The sequence below is a fragment of the Dama dama genome, chromosome 5, assembly GCF_033118175.1.
Source record: "Dama dama isolate Ldn47 chromosome 5, ASM3311817v1, whole genome shotgun sequence".
Taxonomy (NCBI): domain Eukaryota; kingdom Metazoa; phylum Chordata; class Mammalia; order Artiodactyla; family Cervidae; genus Dama; species Dama dama.
In genome coordinates, this window is record NC_083685.1 from 58,137,639 (window position 1) to 58,157,996 (window position 20,358).

General features: G+C 45.5%; 1 protein-coding gene across 1 annotated transcript; it reads left to right on the forward strand.

Annotated features, from left to right (window-relative positions):
• Positions 1-2,012: 2,012 nt before the first annotated feature.
• On the forward strand, positions 2,013-14,601 carry REELD1 (reeler domain containing 1). Its single transcript, XM_061140905.1, has 6 exons — positions 2,013-2,220; positions 4,576-4,798; positions 7,647-7,810; positions 11,367-11,700; positions 13,123-13,186; positions 13,996-14,601. Exons 1-6 carry the CDS (start codon positions 2,013-2,015, stop codon positions 14,599-14,601), a joined length of 1,599 nt encoding a protein of 532 aa, XP_060996888.1.
• Positions 14,602-20,358: the final 5,757 nt, after the last annotated feature.

Consider the following 20,358-nt stretch of genomic DNA (forward strand, 5'->3'; position numbering starts at 1 on the left):
GTGTTCCTAGGTAAGTGGCTATTTTTCTGGTTCAGATAGACAAGGTGCTGATGGGAAAGACATTTTTAAGATCAAAGGAGGAGAAGGATGAAATATATGGTTTTGGGCCTGATCTGTGGGACCTGGTACTCACCCTGCCTCCTCCATAGACATCTGTGTTTGGTCTTCCTCTGTCGGGAGGAGACCGCCTTCTACCAGCAACAGAGTCTCTGAGGGTGTGGTCTATGTAAAGGGTTGCTGTCCTTCAGAAGGGCCCTTAGTCCCCTCAGCTGAGAATATACATTTTATAGCTCCTTGTTCATCATCTTCTGGAAATGTCTGGAAATCTGTAGGAGCAGCCCTTGGTAGTGCAGGGATTTTGACTCTTACTTTCTTATGGAGAACAAACCTACCAGAGAAAGGCATTGTCTTAAGGACTCAGGACAGTTCTAAGAAAGTCACCTTCTATATAGACGATAACCTGCACCCCCTGTGTCTGGTCAGTGTAAAGGATGGTGACATTGATGGTTTCAAGAAAGGATGGTAGTAGATGACACTTGATGATTTGGTTGTTTGGATTACCTCCTTAGTCTACTGATTTCATAGCTAATTCCACTAAATGTTTACATTTTATTTTTACCTTTTAAAGCCAGCCTATTAAAGAGAAGAACTGTTGTTGCTTCACATTGTTCCTTAGATCACAGTATTAAAAGAACTTTTATGTGCATAGAACTATAAAACAAGCAGCTATTTTTAAAAAAAAATGCCTGCTAGCCCCAAATCTTTATTCAGAGAGCTTTTCATCTGTGTTACTTGCTATTTCTCACTTTATTTTCATCTGTGAACTTCTTTGACAGTCAACTTTTAATTCTTTCTATTAATGGGCATTCATGGTATAAACAGAAATATTTACTCTATAAGTGTTATTTTTACCCAGATATTTTATTCTACTCCTGAGCCAGTGTGTGTGTGTGTGTGTGTGTGTGTGTGTATGTGTGTTTTTTCTCACTATACTTAGCAAGGCATAAAATGGATGGGCTTGGATATAACTTTTTTTGCTCATCTTCTCTGTGAAAGAGTAGTGAAATATCTAAAACTTGTCAATAGGAGAAAAGACAGGAGCTAGCAAAGCATTGCAAATTTAACAATCTCCCTAAATAATTGATAGTTGGCAGAAGATTTGTAGCATTTAACTCTGTAATTTGCAATTAGAAAGATAAGATGCTAAACCAAGCCACCATATGCCAGGCTGCCTGCCCATATTGGAACATCGGGTGTCTCACTTCAGCTATAATATATTACAGCTCACATTGTCCTTGGATATCAGGCAGTTTGTAAGGAGTTCACGTTAGGATTCAAACATTTTCTGGTCTTATTTCTTTGATGTAATTAGCATAGCCTCTCTTTAAAAAGAGGCATTCTTACAAAAAAATTACAAGAAGAGAGTTTAAAAAAGAGGGTTTAGAAATGAAGCACTTCCTATAGTCTGGCACATCTTTTTTTCTCTTTTCTTGCAGTTTCCTTTTTTCACATTTAAACTTTAATTTAGTTGATTTTTTTTTTAGTTAACAAGTTTCTCTAACTATATTTATTGGTCATTTCCACATTGATTTTTTTAAATGCTATTTTAAAGAGCTATTCTTTTTTTTAAAAAATGAAGTATAATTGATTTACAGTGTTGTGTTAGTTTTGGGTATACAGCGGAGTGATTCAGATTTATCGACATATGTATATATGATATATGTATTCACATTCAGATTATTTTCCCTTTTAGGTTATTACAAAATGTTGAGTACAATCCCTGTGCTATTGCAGTAGGTCCTTCTTGGTCATCTATTTTCTGTATAGAAATGTGGCACATCTTTTTTTGATTTTGAGCACTTGCAATCTGGGAATGCGGCACCAAAGGTATTTCAGGGATAAAGGCAGTGTGGGATTCAGTCAGGTCAGGCACCTTCAGAAAGACATCACCTGCTTTTCCTAATAGCACCCGGATTGAAGCTGCTGTTCCGCGGGACGCAGGAGAGGGCAGGATGGGGGTGCCCGCCGCCCTCATGGGCTGGGCCTGTGCCGCCCTCTGCCTGGTGCCCAGCTCCTCCGCCTTCTCCCACGGGGCTGGCGCAGTGGCCTGTGCGGACATGCGGCCCAAGCATATCCCAGCCCGGACTCAGAGCCCCGGGACCCACCACATCACTGTCCTCACCGGCAGCTCTTCCTACTCACCGGGTGCCACGGTCTCAGGTATGTATGGGAGAGGCTTTGAGACATCCCCTGACTCCCACCAGGAGCCCCCAGGCCCAGGGACAAATTCCAGGTTGTGTTTGTCCCAGGGAGGAGTTTCCTGGGCTATAGTTTGGTTTAATCCTAAGAAGAAATTATGTACCCAAGAAAGCATGAAATATTTATGGTCTTTTTGTTGTTGTTGTTATTTTTTTTTACTGAAGTATGGTTGATTTACAACTTGATGTTAATTTATGCTGTACAGTAAGTGACTCAGTTCTATGAGAATACACATTCTCTTTAACATTCTTTTCCATTATGTTTTATCTCAGGCTACTGAATACAGTCCCCTGTGCTATACAGTAGGACCTTGTTGTTTATCCATTCTGTGTGTGATAGTCTGCATCTGCTAACCCCACACTCCCAGCCCAGCCCTCCCCTACCCGCCCCCGCTTGGCAACCACAAGTCTGATCTCTATGTCTGTGAGTCTGTGAGTTTCATCTGTGCCCTCTTTTAGATTTTGCATATAAGTGATATCATATGGTATTTGTCTTTCTCTTTCTGACTTACTGAAGGAGAAGGGATAGGCTACCCACTCTGATATTTTTGGGCTTCCCTTGTGGCTCAGCTGGTAAAGAATCTGCCTGCAATGTGGGAGACCTGGGTTTGACCCCTGGGTTGGGGAGATCCCCTGGAGAAGGGAAAGGCTACCCACTCCAGTATTCTGGCCTAGAGAATTTCATGGACTGTATAGATCATGGGGTCGCCAAGAATCGGACAAGACTGAGCAACTTTCACTTTCACTTTTCACTTTCACTTATTCAGTATGATGGTCTCTAGTTGCAGCCATAAATCATGATATACTTGCATCATTAAAATCATATAACTAATCTTATATTGATATTAATCTTTATAGTAGAAGAGGGTACAAATGGCCTTATAAAAGTTTTTTTTGTCTTTATTGTAAGATATAAATATAGTTACCCTGAACAAATGCCCCATATCAAATATGTGTGAGAAATAGACTTTTTTCCTCCTTATTTAAAACTAAAGTTATTTGAGGGGTGAAAAGGGCATTTCCTGCTATTTTAGTTCAGATGCCTAGAAAAGCAGAGTGAGAACTTGTGTGCAGGTGGTTTATTTGGGAAATGACCCAAGAAGCATTGATGAAAAAGAGGGAATAGGGTGATAGGGAAGAAAGAAACACTAATACGGGGTGTGAAATAGAGTGGGTTACTACTCTGAGAAACACCCTGGGATCCAACTCCAGTGATGGCCCTTTGAGAAACCACAAGATACACAGTTCTGAATCATCCCTCAGGAGAATGGAGGAGGTGTAGTCGGTGATTGAGGGTCGTCCCCCAGGGGTACCCTTTCCACCATCCACCCCAGCCCCTCCCAACGCACAGACACACACATCAGAGTCACCCCTGCCTGCCTTGGGCCAAGCTCCCAAGGAACCAGCTGGAAGAAAGCAGCAAAGAAAGTCACTGATGTTGAAGCTGGTAGCTCAGTGTAGATAGGACACTATCTATTTCGCTACAGGGAACTCAAGCTCCGTGCTGTTGGCTCCGCTCTCTTCTGATGGATGCTGCCTCTTTAGATGGGAATTAGAGGTGATAAATGGAAATAAAATTGATTCTCTCTCTATGGTTTTATCCAATCACATTGTTCTATTGGTTGGTGTGGGGATTAAAAAAAACACATAAAATATTATCAAGGCCCTCCCTCAAAGAGTTGCATGGTTTACAGTCCTAGCGCTTCTGAATGAGTATCCTGGTCTTTCTGTTGTGCTATCAATACTGGTTATACTTACACATTTTGAAATTTGTTAATAAGATAGATATAAAGTCGTGTCTCATTTATAGTTGTTTTAACCATTGTGATTGAGCCTGTTTTATTTTCTGTCTCTCGTGGTAATTTTTGGTTTGGTCATCTTTTTGTTAATTCACTATAACTCTTTGTATATTTGCCTGTTGTATCTTGCAGACATCTTTCTCAGTTTATCCCTTGTGTTCTGATTTCTTCTATGTTGAGAATTTTAAGAAATCATTTTTTTCCCATTATGGGTACTGAGGTTTGCTTAGAGAGACACTCCTAACTCCAATATTAAAAACAAAACCAAAAACAAAACAGCAAAAAGCCAAACCATTGTTTCTAGTTCTTTTGTATTTCATTTTTACACGCCTTTGTTCCAAACAGAATTTATTTGGGGTGTGAAATAGCACTTCAACCTTTTTCTCCCCCCTAATGAATTGTTTACTTTCTGGGAACTGGACTGGTCCTAAGCTTTTAGTTTTGAAAAATACTCATATAAAGTCACCCAGTGCTGTTCCTTCCAGGATGTTGACCTTGATGGACATTTTCTGTTGCAGTGGCCGTGAGGAGCAGTCGTGATTTCATGGGCTTTCTACTCCAGGCCCGACGAGTGTCTGATCATCAGATAGCTGGCACTTTCGTCTTCATTCCTCCTCATTCCAAACTGATAGCTTGCTTTGAAGAGGCTGACACAGTCACCCACGCGGACAAGTCCCGGAAGAGAAACCTGGCGTTCGAGTGGCGGGCCCCTGCCCAGCCCGTGGGGAGCATCAGGTTCTTGTAAGAGAGTTAAGTTCTGGGTCCACTATGAAGGGAGAGGACTTCTCCACACACTTCCTTGGTTCCCACCCCCACATAATAAGGACAGGGTCACTGGGACTGCCCTTCCTGGAGAGTCTAGATAGGTGATGAGTTTTTTTTAAATTGCCCCCAACTCCATTCTGTGTGATTATCCATGGTCTAGGAGTGTGTGATGTCCCTTGTCCCTGGGCACAGATGCACCTTGGCCAGTCTTTCCAGAAAATTCTCAGTAGGGGCAAAAGAGCTGCAGGTGGCAGAGTCCAGAGACAGCCCAGAGACAGAAGCAGGCATACAGTGGATACTTGCCGGGCCCGGGAAGAACTGCTGACAGCTCTGTGCCTCAGCTTCTTGTCCATCACGTGGGTGTGATCATAACACCCGCCTCGTGGGGTTGTGTAAGGTCGAAGAGCCAGTGTGTGCCAAGTGCGTGAACCAGTTCCTGGCAACCATCAGCTTTATACAAACAGCATCATTCCTCAAAGTGAGATACTGGTGTTGTCCTTCTTTTCAAACATTCACATGTACCAAGAAAGTGAATTGTTTTTATTTGGTTTGGTTTTTAGGAGAGGGTTTGTGGCTCCGTGGTAAAGAATCGCTGCCAATACAGGAGACACAGGTTCGATCCTTGGGTTGGGAAGATTCCTTGGAGGAGGAAATGGTGACCCACTCCAGTATTATTGCCAAGAAGATCCCTTGGACAGAGGAGCCTGACGGGCTGCAGTCCGTGGGGTCACAAAGGGTCGGACACGACGGAGCCCACACAGGTGGTGGTGGTCGTCGTCCTCCTTAGTTTCCTTCTCCGCACCCTCGTGTACAGAAGAGGAGGATGTGCCGGAGGGTGGGGGCATCCAGACCCCGGGCTTCCCCTGCAGGCTGTCCCCTCGGTCCTAGGGAACGTGAGTGATGAGGTATGTGGCCCCCACCCATAGGGTCCCTTTTCCATCCCTTCCTGGTGCCCTAACACAGCGAGCAGGACCCGTGCCCTGATGGCTGATGATCTGGAAAGGCCAGAACCCACCTGACTTTTGGTGTAACTGGCCCCTGCCAGGACTTTGGTTCCAGTGCAAGGTGGTGTATGAAACGCTTGGGCCTGTACAATTTTATTTCTCAAAGCCCTTCCATTTCTAGTTTTTAAAATGTTTTTGCTTTTCATGTACTACTTATTTTTTAATTAATTTTTATTGGAGTGTAGTTGCTTTATAATGTTGTGTTATTTTCTGCTGTATAGCAAACGGAATCAGCTATATGCATACATATATCCCCTCTTTTTTGGATTTTCTCCCCATTTAGGTGACCACAGAGCATGGAGTAGAGTTCCCTGAGCTATGCAGTAGGTTCTCATTAGTTATCTATTTTATACACAGTATAAATAGTGTATATGAGTCAATCCCCATCTTCCTCTATTTTTAGACTTACCATAGTAGCTTCTCTGTGCAACAGTGGAAGTAGATCAGAAGCCATGATCTCCATTGACAGGAAAAGGAGCTGCATCACTTATCAGATGCATCTCTGGGTCCCCCACATGATGTCACCCCAGGATCCTTCCCCACCCTAACATCGACGTGTTGATGACATTTTTACCTGCCACTCTCTGGGTGACTTCAGCTAAATTCATCATGTTTGTATAACTGTCTTCTGAATACTTACAGTGAGAAAAATGGTGCTTGCCCGTAATCCCTGCTTTGGTGAAATTTGGGGGAAGGATGAATAAGATCAAGTTGGTACAGATGATTTTTACTGAAGAGAGGCACTATGTATTCAAAATATTATTTAGACTATGAATGATTTACCTCTCATTTTCAATAGCATTTACAACTCCGATAGGATTATACCATTGTACAACAGAATTATAAAATTTTCAGTGAATAGTGTAATTCAATTCACAACACACCAATAATGGGGAATGAGCACAGTTGAAGATGAAACCTTTGGAGTGGACAGTTCTCGGTCCGTTCGGTTCAGTCACTCAGTCATGTCCAACTCTTTGCGACCCCGTGGACTGCACCATGCCAGGCTTCCCTGTCCATCATCAACTCCCAGAGCTTACTCAAACTCATGGCCACTGAGTTGGTGATGCCATCCAACCATCTCATCCTCTGTTGTCCCCTTTTCCTCCCGCCTTCAATCTTTCCCAGCATCAGGGTCTTTTCCAGAGTCAGTTCTTTGCATCAGGTGGCCAAAATATTGGAGTTGCAGATTCAGGATCAGTCCTTCCAATAAATATTCAGGACTGATCTCCTTTAGGATGGACTGGTTGGATATCCTTGCAGGCCAAGGGACTCTCAAGAGTCTTCTCCAACACCACAGTTCAAAGCATCAATTCTTCCGCGCTCAGCTTTCTTTATAGTCCAACTCTCACATCCATACATGACTACTGGAAAAACCATAGCTTTGACTAAATGGACCTTTGTTGGCAAAATAATGTCTCTGCTTTTTAATATGCTGTCTAGGTTTGTCGTAGCTTTTCTTCCAGGGTGCAAGCGTCTTTTAATTTCAGTTCTAGACTGAAATTCTAGAAGTTCTAGAAGGGCAGTTCTAGAAGGTAGTTTTTAGTCAAAATGATTCTTAAAGATTATATTTATTCAAGGGAGTAATTGATTTGTACCTGTTGTCTCCTATTTTAATTATTTGCTGCTGTTGAGCTTTTGTTTCTAAAAAGAATGAAGTCGCCCAAGGGAGTAACACGATCATGTCTCTCTTTTTCTATCCCTATAGACTTGTGTACTTCTTTAACTTTTCGTTTGTTCTCTCCTTTCTATTAGGATGGCCCAAGGTATGACTTAAGGAAGACCAAATCTTCCAATCATTCTGCTTTCTTTTTCTACAGTTTATCTGTAGTCCAGTCATATTTCGTTTACTGGGTGAAGATCGAATCATCTGTCGTGTCTCAACAGACACACAGGAGAGCCCATTCTGACAGCCACGTGGAGCCTGGCTTGCCGATGCCAGCCTCTTGGCAGAGGCTGGAGGACATGGAAGGAACCATCCCAGGTACCGCTTCCCGCTGCACTCACCAGCCTGATGGGCAGCGTTCTTTTCACTGTGACTTACATTCACTTAAAAGTGACTCCTACCAGTTTCCAGTTCCTGGGGCTCAAGCTATAGACAGCTGTCTTGGGAGTGTCAACAGTTCCTGGGGACGTGATTGATCGCACAGCTGTGGGTGGGGGTTGCGGGGATTGCTTGCAAGTTCAGGGTTCTCTGCAATGAACACACTTTGTCCCACTCAACCTCACAGATGAAGCTGGGCCCTGGAGTGCTGCATCTGAGCTGCAAAATAAAAAAATAGCCACCCCCCCCAACCCCCTGACCCAATCAATTTCCACAATATTTCACCCATTTTTCCTGGGCCCCTGAGACTAAATGGGGAGCACCAGAAATAATCCTTTCTTTTTCTTTTTTAAATAAAAGCTCATCCAATTTTGATCATTACTTTCTGAGGTAGGTAGATGACTCTTTGCAGTTTGGGTTGGAGGACAGAATCAGGCTGTTGTAACGGCAATGAATTTTTTTCCAGGCTTATCATGTGACTTTAGATTCTATTGGCCCATGAACTTCTGAAAAAACAAATACAAACAGACAATAAAAAAATGTAATTAGCCTACAATTAATAAAAATAAATGAAAAAAAAAACCTAAGCAGCTAAAGAAACCTAAAGCAGCTGAAAATTCCTGATGAAATGAAACTTATTTTCGTTATTTATTTCTAGTTAAGTGCTCTGAACAGGTGCCTTCATAAAGACATCCAATCACTTGTACAGAAGATCCAACCTTTAAACCATTTGATCCCATCTTCCTATATTCTTTCTTTTATTCTGGGCTAACATAATAAGGCCAGCACATGATTTGAATCCCTGACTTTCCTAGTCCAGCAGATCCAGGATCAGAGCCAACCCAGGGCCACCCACTGCCTATGACCAAAACATCTGTCTTCTCCCCACTGCCCTGCACTGCTCCTCCAACCTCTCCACCTAGATGCTCCCAAAAGCAGAGAAAAGCTCTCAGCGTCCGAGAGCGTGGCCTTAAGAAGACCCTGCAAACCCAACATGGGTTTGAAGTCTCCTTTATCAAGTTATCAATCATGCAAATGTTGCATTTGGATCCCAAGCATGGGTGGGGATCCCTGGCGGCTCAGATGGTCAAGAGCCTGCCTGCAATGCAGGAGACCTGGGTTCAATCCCTGGGTCAGGAAGATCCCCTGGAGAAGGGAATGGCAACCCACTCCAGTATTCTTGCCTGGAGAATGCCATGGAGAGAGGAGCTTGGCGGGTTATAGTTCATGGGGTTGCAGAGAGTCAGACATGACTGAGTGACTAACATGTTTGTTTGAAGATGAATAGGAGTGAAAGTGAGGCTTCTGGAAGACGGGTCCTGTTGATTCTGCAAAGTCTCTCTGATGGGTGACCCTGCTGGGCACCTTGTCCCCTGGGACGGGCAGTCTAAGCAGCTGCAGGTCAACATGTCATCAAGTTGCTCACACTCCTTCCCTCTGCTTCTGCCTGTTATCCAACCCATTCCTCTACACAAACCCCAGTGTTTCCCAAAGGAAAAACATGTGTATGTGTGTGGGGGGGTGTGTGTGTGTGTATGTGTACACGCACATGCATTGGGAGAGGTATCATCTAACAAAGTGGAGTGAATTGCTTTAACTATAAGACTTTAGTAGGTAAATGGGAATGATGAGTTTTCCCATGGGAAGATAGCATATTGTATTTCTCAAACTTATTTTCCAACAGAGTTTTGGGACTCTTTAGGGTCCTACCTGACCCCACTGGGCATGACCTACTTTTATGCCTCTATGTTTGCCTCCTGACATTTCCTTAAACAGAACTGCTTCTCGTGATGAACTGTTTACCTTCCAAGCAGCAGTTCTGATGTCTCCTTTGACCCTTTGTGAACCTTTCCCCCTTGCTTCTTGGTAGGCAAATGTAATTGCCTTCTTTAGCTCTGGTATTAAAGCTCTGACCAAGCTGTGATTCATAAGGTTGGGCAGGCAGGAGTCTGTCCTCCTAGGTTTTGAGTTCAGAAGCAACAGTTAGCAACCTGCATCACTTCCGCATCCACAGCACCCACAACAAGGTCCAGCACGCAGTGGGTCTGCAGGAAGCATCTGAGTGCATTCAGAGTTCAGGCAGGAGTAAAAGTGTCTTGATTTTTGCTAAATTCTGTGTGTCTGTGTACGTTTTCTTTATTTTTCACTTCAGTCTCCCTATTTTTGAGTAATAAAGGCATGAGAACAAAGTGTCACAATTTTTTTTGTTATCATTGTTCAATTCAACCCAGTTAGAGCCCTGGCCAGAGAAACTTCTCCCAGCACTCTTTTTGTGAACAGCATCATGGTCACCCTGCTGACCATCGAGGTGAACGCGTAGTGCACTTTGCATCTGACCCAGGCCCTGGGCTTCACGCATCTACAGCAATGATTTCACTTCCCCCTCTCAGCAGTTCTTCGCCCCACATACCATTATTGGTCTCATTTTTCAAAAGAAGAAACTGACACTCTGGAGGACTTAGCCCTATTCAGGAATTGGCAGAGTAAAGAGCTGAACCCAGACAATGACTCCAAAACCTGTGCCTGGTCGTTTGAGGCCCCGTTTCTGATGCTCTGGGCCGTGTCCGCTCATCACAGATGGGAGAGGAGACAGTGGAGGGCAGTGATCCTGCCTCTGTCCGTAGCCGGGACTTGAGTCCCTATCATGACGGGGGAAACTTTTAGCCTTAATCCCACGGCAAGAAAGACCTAGAGCTTTAAAAAGAAATCTGGTTTTTGTAGGATCCCACCTTTTTTCTTAGCAAGAAGCAGTTTGGGGCAGAAGTAAGAAAACAGAGTGGTCACAGTGGTTTCTCTTTCCTCTGATTGCTGACTGTTAAGGATGCACAAGCCCAGGGACTCCCCTGGGGGTCCAGGGGCTGAGACTTCAGGCTCCCAATACTGGGGGTCTGGGTTTGATCCCCAATCAGGGAACTGGATCCCACATGCTGCAACTAAGGCTTTGAATGCTGCAACTAAGACCTGAAGCAGTCAAATAAATAAATAAAAAAAATTTTTAAAAGGATGCACAAGCGCAGAAGGGCTAGGAGCTTACTCTTAAAAAAAAAAAAAAACAACAAGAAAAGCTGGGTGCTTAGTTAGGGGTTTCTATTTCTACTTGGTCAGGGGTTTCTATTACTGAGCAGATGATCCTTCTGTGAGTGCTAAGTCACTTCAGTTGTGTCCAACTCTTTGTTCCCCTGGACTGTAGCCCTCCAGGCTCCTCTGTCCATGGGATTCTCCAGGCAAGAATACTGGAGTGGGTTGCCATGTCTTTCTCCAGGGGACCTTCCTGACCCAGGGATCGAATCCCCGTCTCTTACGTCTCCTGCATTGGCAGGTGGGTTCTTTTCCACTAATGCCACCTGGGAAGCTCCAGACGATCCTTAGTTGATGCTCTTGAGTGGTTCACACTTGATGGTCTGTCCTCAGGCACCTTGAAGACTCTGGCATTCAGCCCACGGTCCTAGCTGTGTGCTAATCGACACAAGGATGATTTCTCCCTCTTTCTTTGCAGTGACTCTGGGCCTCCACTTGGCTCCCAGTCTCCCCATCACTCTTCTTCAGCAGCGCACAGATGTCTCTGCTGTGGCCGTAACTGGAGCTGCAGAAGAGGACAGCTTGGATCCTGTTCCTACCAGTGTTTGGGTGACAGGGTTCCTTGGGGCCGCAGGGACTCCATTCCAAGCATCTTCACACACAGCTACTGTAGTCAGCGATGGCCATCACCCCAGCAGGGACAGCAGCCCAACCCTGGAACCATCCCTGGATGTCCAGGATCTGGAGAGGCTTGTGGCCCTCAGGGGCTTCTCTGCAGAGAGCTTTGCTTCCAGCTTCAGCACCTGCCACAGGTGATTAATTGGGGGTGGGCCATTCGGGACAGGTAGTGGGGTGAAGCCAAATACAAGGGTGCCAAGGAGATGTAACCTTCCTGCTATCAGGCAGAAAAAGATCTCAACCGTATTTACTCTAAAGTGCATGAGAAGCACTCATTGTAGAAGGGCTGGGTAGGGAGATTATCTTGGGACATGGTGCTGTTTTGGCTGAGGTCTCTGAGATGCTGCTATAAATAAAATATAAATGTAGATTATATATTTAGATACATAAAATTATAAGTATATAATATATAAATATAAAGTATATAAATCAATAAAAGGATTCAGTGGGTCTTTGCTGCCATCTTCACACCTCCCTCTCCATTCCCTCTCCAGCCCCCAACTGCAAACTCCAGTGTTTCCAAGAAATATACTGTTATCAGTACACACAACAGTGTTAGGAAGCATGGCTTTTTGATTATCATACTAAATGAATTAAGTCAGACAGAGGAAGACAAATATCATATGATACTGCCTGTATGTGGAATCTAAAAAAAAGTGATATAAACAAACTTATTTACAAAACAGAAACAAATTCCCAGACTTAGAAAATGAATTTATGGTTACCAGGGGTGGGGGGTGAGGAGAGGGACAGGTTGGGATTTGGGGACTGACATGTACACACTGCTGTATTTAAAAGAGATAACCAACAAGGCCCTATTGTATAGCACAGGGAACTCTACTCAATATTTGTAATAACCTAAATGGGAAAAGAATTTGAAAAGGAATGGAGAGCTGTATAACCGGACCACTCTGATGCACGTGTGAAACCAACACAGCCCTGTTGACAGACTCTCTGCTGTGCTGCGCCTAGCGGCTCAGTCGTGTCCAACTCTTTGGGACCCCATGGACTGTAGCCCGCCAGGCTCCTGGGGATTCTCCAGGCAAGACTACTGGAGTGCGTTGCTATGCCTTCTTCTGGGGGATCTTCCCAACCCAGAGATAGAACCCAGGTGTCCCACATTGCAGGCAGATTCTTTACTGTCTGAGCCACCAGGAATACTGGAGTGGGTAGCCTATCCCTTCTTCAGGGGATCTTCCCGACCCAGGAATTGAACCAGAGTCTCCTGCATTGCAGGCAGATTCTTTACCAGCTGAGCTACCAGGGAAGCCTGTTCATGGACTCTACTCCAATACAAAGTAAAAATTAAAATAAACAAGTAAGTAAATAAATTTCTAAAGGAAAAAACAAACAAACATGGAAGCAAAATAGGTAGGCAGGAAGAGAGATAAAATAAGACTAGTCATTAATCAATAATTTTTGAAGCTGTGTGGTACATATCTGGGAGTTCATTATATTATTCTACATTTTTATTCTGAAGATTTTTATAATAAAAGGTAAGGGAAAAACCCGAATACTTAGTGACTCCTTCTCAGCTTTTTTTCTCTTTCTTTTAGGACTCAGAATGATCCAAGCTTTGATTCACTGGAAACTTGTCTGCCCTCGGATAGGGATGAACAGGTAACAGCCACGTTGTACACAGGCAGTGAGTATGATATTTTTGATCCCAGAGTGGGAAGTTCCACGCTGGGTGATCATAGCTATTAGACTAGTAACCAAAATCAGTGAGAAGGAGGCCAGGGTGTGATATATACACAGCATTTTTTGTCTCAATCAATACTAGCCTTTCTATTATCCACAGTGTCTCTGAAGTTATTGTCAATTGCAGAAACTGGTGGTTTTCGTGATATGTTTTCCCACTTAGCTTTGGTTAATAATTCCTCTCTCCTCTTCCCCCACCTTCATAACATTGGCTTCAAAATACCCTGTATGGTCCCAGAGGTTGGATCAATGGGCAGTATAAAATATACATGCTCAATGATTTACTATTCCTTTGAAGTCTTAAAAGGAACACAAAATAAAGCGGTATAATATCCTTACTCAAATTTATTGGAACCTACAGCAAGATTCAATGGTCCCTTTTGCAGGGGTCTTAGCATAAAAAGACACACTCAGAGCTCTCAGCCGTTGGAGATGACAGTCACCCATATTGTCCTGGACCCTCTAATAGGACCCTATGTTTATTCTTGTAACTGGCCTCCACACTGTGTCAGTGGGGTTTCCATTAGTCTCCTTGTCCTCATCAATAACAAGTGCATATTTATCTGCTTGGGTGTTTTCCTCTGAGCTCTTTTAAGAGCAGGCATGAGGCTGGGTTTTCAGCTGCTGCCTGGGGTTCTTTAAGGAACTTGGGATAGTTGCAAAGTTCAATAGCTGCTTGTGGGGAAGACTAGCTCCTTTGATTTTTCTTTTTCCGGTTGTTTTTCTAGGACCAGATGAAGGCCTCTAATAGGACAGTGACGAGGCCTCCTTTGTACACTGTCCACCTCTCCCATTCTCGCCTCTGGTCCTCCAGGGCGCTCACTGGACATGGGGCCGGGGCAGCGCCCCCCACTCCTGCCCTCCACACCTCTGCCACCTCCAGGCCCACCACTGCCGATGGCCAGTCCGAGGCATCAGGGCCCTCTGCCAGCTTCCTGCCGTGGTCAAAGCACAAGGAGCGCAGAGTGGAGGAGGGCGATGGAGTGGCTGGGGTGGGAGACCCCGGGAAGACCAACCCAAGACCTGAGCTCGGGCAGGAGGGAGCCAGCGCCCCGTGGGGGATCCAGCTCGGGGCTGCGCAGCTGGGCGTCCTGCTCTGCCTCTCCGCCGTGCTGGGCATGGCCGTCGTTGTTGGCCTTCGTTACCTGCACTCCCAGTATTGCCGCAGGCGGACGGAAGTGTCCTTTCGTGAGCCTGCCGGGGATGCGGTTGCCACGGGTGACGGTGGTGAGATCGTGCGCGTCCGGAGAATTGGAGACAACAGTTTCGTTTTGGTTGAAGGTGAATGCAACTGGATTGCTCCCTCTGTGAGTAGCAAGAAAACAGTCCTCTGAGAAAACCGTGGTCCCAGGCCTCTCTGGGCTCCCCTTGCACCCTGTAGAGAGTCTCAGCCAAAACGGAGCTACTGAGAGTAGTTGATGAGGACAGGGATTCACTGCGCACCCCCCTCCACCTGTCAGGGGGCGGTTAGCGGAGGAAGCAGAGCAAGGACAGTTTTATCAACAGAGGGAATTCTTCCCCAGCTTTGCTGTCTTAACATCTGTAATTTAGCGGCACTTTTTTTCTTCTCGCAATTAGACGTTCTGTTTGAAGACTTAAACCCGACACAATGAATATTGTATAACCTGCTCATTAACTAGACTCCCGTGGCCGCCGAGCTTCCTCCATTGCCTTAAGGAACCTGCAGAAATAGAACTTCTGTCCCTCCTCAGCGTTGTCAGCCTCATCACCTCTAACTCTTTGAAACGGTGTAGTTGTGTGGTAACGGTGGAGTTGTGTCTCCTTCAGCCCTCCCTTTGCCTCGCCAAGCCACCCCCAGAGAAGTCTTGTTTTTCCAAACTAGAGTTCAAAGTTGGCTCTGGTGTCGTCGACTGGGTGAGTGCAAAGGTATTTCGCCTCCTAGGAAACTCAGACATGTGGTAAATCTGCCATGGAAATTGGTCAAAGGCAAGGAAGATTTAAGAAAGTTTGATTGCCATGTTTGTGGGGCAATACACATGCAGCATGAGGCCTGAAACCGGAGAGAGGGGTAAGCAAACCTCCTCTTCAGGTGTAAATGGATCTGAGGTCTCCCATCCATTGCACTTGATGGGAGACTAGGTATCCCAAAAACTAGCAGACTTTTTGCCTTTGCCAAAGGTCAGGCTGAAAAATAAATGATAATACCAGCACAGTTTTAAGAGCCTTTATCTGTCTAAGAAAGCATGATGGATGGAGACCATTGTGACTTTATGAAGATCACTTTGATTTAGGGAGAGTTCCATAGATACCAAATGGGATCAAAACAACAGGTTCGAATATAACTCATGAATATGGTCACCTAATATACCACATGAGAATTAGCTGCCTTTTCAGAAGTAAACCTACTACAGAGTCAAGGTCTATTTTAATGTGGAAACAAAAGCACTATAAATTTGGAAATGGCATTTCCTGATTGAGTAGCTAAATTGTGTAGGTTGTGCCAAGAACTGTACATATATTTTCACATTTACCTCCTTCAATAACTTCATGAGGAAGAAGTTCAGTAATTTGCTAAAAAGAAAGAGACATTCGTGACATTGCAACTCAATAAAGAAAACAAAAAAAAAATCAGGTGTGTAGGAAAGGGCTGCTCCCGTCACTGGGCATCAGCTCCAAGACTCTCTCCTCCCGGATTCTGGTGTAGACACATCTGTCCCTTGGCTTCAGGCAAGTACCTCAACGGGCACCCAGAGACCTAGGAGCATGTGGGTGTGCTTAGTCGCTCAGTCATGTCTGACCCTTTGCGACCCCATGGACTGTAGCCGGCCAGGCTTCTCTGTCCCTGGGATTCTCCAGGCCAGAACAGTAGGGTGGGTAGCCATTCCCTTCTCCAGAAGATCTTCCCAACCCAGAAACTGAACCCTTGTCTCCTGCCTTGCAGGCAGATTCTTTACTGTCGGAGTTACAGGGAAGAGGCCTAGATGATTGTGTTCACAAATGGAGGTATTCCAGAAGTGCTGTGGAGAGAAACACCTGTCCTGCACTCCCATGGGAACCACAGAAATCCATCCCACACACCCCACCCTCCCCAGAGATGCCCTCTCCCCAAGATTCAGATGAGACATCTCACTAGCGGGGAGCTCCCATCTGGCCACGTCACAGCAGAGCCAGGTGCATCACATACACACTGCCTTCCAGATCTTCCCTGTCCAAGAGGATATCATCCTGTGGAACCAGGCTGTTTTGCTTATCCCTTACTATGAAATGAACTACCCCTTTACTCAGTGCTTTGGAACAAGGCCTACCCCTGATGGTCTCACACGGTGCTGTGGTGGCCTGGGCTCAGCAGGACAGTTCTTCTGCTTGGCACGTGGTCTGATGGGCTGGAACGTCCCAGGCAACTCACTCACGGGGCTGGCAGTTCATGCTGGCTGCTACCTGGGCACTCAGTGGGTCCCTTGATGAGTGTGGGAAGCAATTTGCTTCTCTGTTTTGTGGCTTCTGACTGCCTGGTGGCTGGGTTCCCAGAGGGAGTGTCCCAGGCTGACAAAACCAGAAGCTGGGCAGCTTGGAAGATTGTACCCTTGCCTTCTTCTGATGGTCACAGCAGGTCGCAGTGATTCACAGACTCCATTCTTCCAAGGGGAGGGCAATAGATTTTCACTTTTCAAAGGGAGAAGTGAAAAAGGAGTTGAAGATGTGTTTAATTCACTGCATCACCAGTTAGACTGCTGACCTGCCACAGGGGCTGGCGTAAGAGGACAGTCTGCTCATCTCCAGGAGATGCCGTGGGTCACCCTCCCTTCAAAGCCTCAGAGGGGCCAAGGGAAGTCTCCAGGTTTTAGGATTTGTTTTTTGGCTGTGCCTTGAAGTTTGCAGGATCTTAGTTTCCTGAGCAGGGACCGAACCCAGGCCCATGGCAGTGAAAGTGCAGAATCCTAACCATTGGATTGCCAGGAATTCCCCAGGCTCTAGGGTTTAGGCACCTCTTCTTCCCTGGCTGGGAACCCCACGTCAGGCACACTAGTGAATGTGCACAAGAGTCAGCCAGACCTCTGAGCCTCTGTTTCCTCCTCAGAGATCAATGGATCACAGAATGATTTACCTCTTCTGGCTGTTGTGAAGATTAAACACATGTTAAGTACTTAGCAGTCTCTGACTAATCAACTTGCTATTGTTATTAAGGTCATTCTGCAGCTGCAGCACTATCTTTAAACCGTCCATTTAAAGAAATCCTGTGGCCACCCGAACCATGATTCCGGTCCACGACGATGTCTCCCGCTGCGGGCCCACCGCCCCAGCCCAGCCGATGGTGGGATCACTGTTTTGGTTGTCATGGCAGCCACTGGCCACAGTTCCTGCTGGAGGTCAGACATTATTGCTGAGACATTCCGAGTAACCTCTTTTTTTGGCAAAGGTGGCTGGAGTCTCCAGGCCTGAAGTCAGGACACATAAAAGCCCTGTGTCATAGTGATATTGAAGGTCCTCTAAGCCTGACTTCAGAGAAACCCCAGAGAGGAGCGAGTAGGAAGTGTGGACTTAACCTGAGGCCACTAACTAGAACACAAAGCCCTGAAAGGTTAGGCAGAGGACTCCAATGCAGCATCTTAAAAACAGCCTTTTTTGTTTTGTGGGAACAGCTACAGAATTGCTCAACCAACCACTTCTTGGAGGAGAAGGAGTTTTGGGGCTAAACACACATTTCAGGGATAATAACAGAAATACAATTGCTGAAAACTCTATTTTAAACAAATGGTTTTACATCTATTGTGCTAATTTCATAATCACAGATCAGGAGTAGGGGTGGATCTTAACCTTTTTACATCCACAGACTATTTCTGATATCTCTAATTAATTTCTCCCCTTGGATACAATGATTTTGGAAAATCACAACTTAACGCTTAACCATAGCCTGGCTGAGCTTGCTCACTGTCAAGGCTGTCTGGATTAATTTGCTGTTACAAGGTTTGTTTTCTTTTTTAGAAAAATTCTAATTAACAACAACAAAAAAAATGGGTCAACAAGCCAGTAAATATTTAAACAAGTGTCACGCTTTATTTGAAAAGTTGTCTGAAAAGAGCTGGCAATTTATGAATAAATTATAGATAGCATACCCTCTCCCAGTCTTGGACTTCCGGTATTAAAAAGAGATCCCAGTCTTTCTGGAATGCAGGCTCTGTGATTTGACTTCATACCACTCCAAACTATCCCCCTCTTTTAAAAATGGTGTGTGGCAAGGAATTTTTCCTATTCAAGTGAAATGAACTTGCATCCATTTGCTTTATTAAGCTTGAGAATTTCTCCCTGCTTTCAGGGAGCTATTCAGAACTCCGCTCCATCTGGCCTTTAGGGGTTTGCAAAACCAGCCATAATCATCTCTGACATAGAATGTCAGGAAGGCCTTGATGATGAAAAAAAGTAGGCCGATGTTTTTTGAGTTTGTTCTGTTCTGTTTTGGGGGCCACACCACGGGGCATGCGAGATCTTAGTCCCCCCACCAGGGATGGAACCTGTGCTCCCTGCATTGGAAGTGTGGAGTCTTTAACTAGTGGACCACCAGGGAAGACCCTTTGTTCCCTTCTTTAAATGCAAAAAGAAAACGTGAACATTTTGAGACTCTGCTCCTTCGAGCAGATGGGTGGAGTGGCCAAGACAACTGAAATCTGGCAAATGCTTTTTGGTTTCTGCATCTCACTTTTAAAACATAAATCCTTTTTTTGCTGCACTCTCTCTGCCTTCCCTAATGGCTGTCCATCTTACTCAGAATAAAACCTCTACATCCGAATTGGGTTGACTGGGTACTATGAGACCTGGTCCTTGGACCACCCTCTTGCACATTCCCAGAGTTTTCAAGGATGGTCCAGGGATGCAGCACAGCTCCATTCAGCCCCCTTTGTCTGGCGTCCCTTGTTGTCAGGAGCCCCATTCCTTCCAGACACCCATGGCCTTCAGAGTCGTGCTCCCGTGTGGTCTCGTGACCACTGTCCCCCTTCCCACTCTCTGTGCCCCTCCCTGCTTTCTAAAATCGACATCACTTCTTACCTCCCAAGTCTGTGCCTTCATTCATTTCAGTGTTTGCTGACTCTCCTCAACGAGGATGCTTTATAAAGGCAGAGAAAACTGCTCTGTTCCTTGTTATTTCCCCAGCACCTAGAAATGTTCTCAGTCTGTAGTAAGTCGTCAATAAATAATGAGGGCGTGAAAAGTTCAATGTCTGTATGACTGTCACCACTGCCTGGCCTACACTGAACTTGAGCGTGCTGCACCTCGGGCTCCTGCAGGTGCCTGAGTGTCAGGAGATATGAATTTCTCTCCAAAGGTGAACTAGGAGTGCTGGTGCAACTGGCCCTGGTGAGGACCTTCTGTGTCTCAGATCCACAGCTCGTGCAGTTCTTGGTCGGGAGGAGTTGAGAATGGACTTGACTTCTCCGTCTGGGATGAGCAGAAGGAAAGCGGAACAGTCTTCCAGAGTCATTTAGTCTCTGTGGTCTGGCCCAGGGCTTCTCATCCTTCGTGCCATCAACACTGGGGGTCGGATCACTCTTTGCTGTGGGGAACTGTCCCATGCACTGTAGGGTATTTAGCAGCCTCCTTGGTCTCTTACAGGGCTTCCCTGGTGGCTCAGCTGGTAAAGAATCTGCTTGCAATGCAGGAGACCCCAGTTCGGCTCCTGGGTTGGGAAGATCCCTTGGAGAAGGGGACAGCTACCCACTCCAGTATTCTGGCTTGGAGAATTCCATGGACTGTACAGTCCGTGGGGTTGCAAGGAGTTGATCACGACTGAGCGACTTTCCCTTTCACGTTATGGTCTCGTTCTCTCTAGATGACAGTGGCACCCTAGTGTGACAACCAGAAACATTCCCAGATGTTGCCGGACGTCCCTGTGGGGGGTGGGGTCGGGGTGGAGGGGTAGAGTCACCCCCAGCTGAGAACCACTGGCCTAGCAACTAAGAGATGCAAGGACAAGCCCTAAGATGAAGCAGCTGCTCCTAAACCATTCCCACGTTCTGTGACGGCATGGACAGTGTGGGGACAGAGATCTACAAGATGCGAAAATCGGAAATGGCTTTAAAAATCATCCGACTCACTGGTTTTAGAGTTTTCACTTTATTAGGTACAGCAATAAAAGC

Excerpts from the sequence above, each read along its gene's own strand:
- REELD1 (XM_061140905.1), top strand. The coding sequence starts at position 2,013 with ATGGGGGTGCCCGCCGCCCTCATGGGCTGGGCCTGTGCCGCCCTCTGC. Across the intron at positions 4,799-7,646 it reads GTGGGGAGCATCAGGTTCTT|TTTATCTGTAGTCCAGTCAT; the intron begins GTAAGAGAGTTA and ends CTTTTTCTACAG. Across the intron at positions 11,701-13,122 it reads AGCTTCAGCACCTGCCACAG|GACTCAGAATGATCCAAGCT; the intron begins GTGATTAATTGG and ends TCTTTCTTTTAG.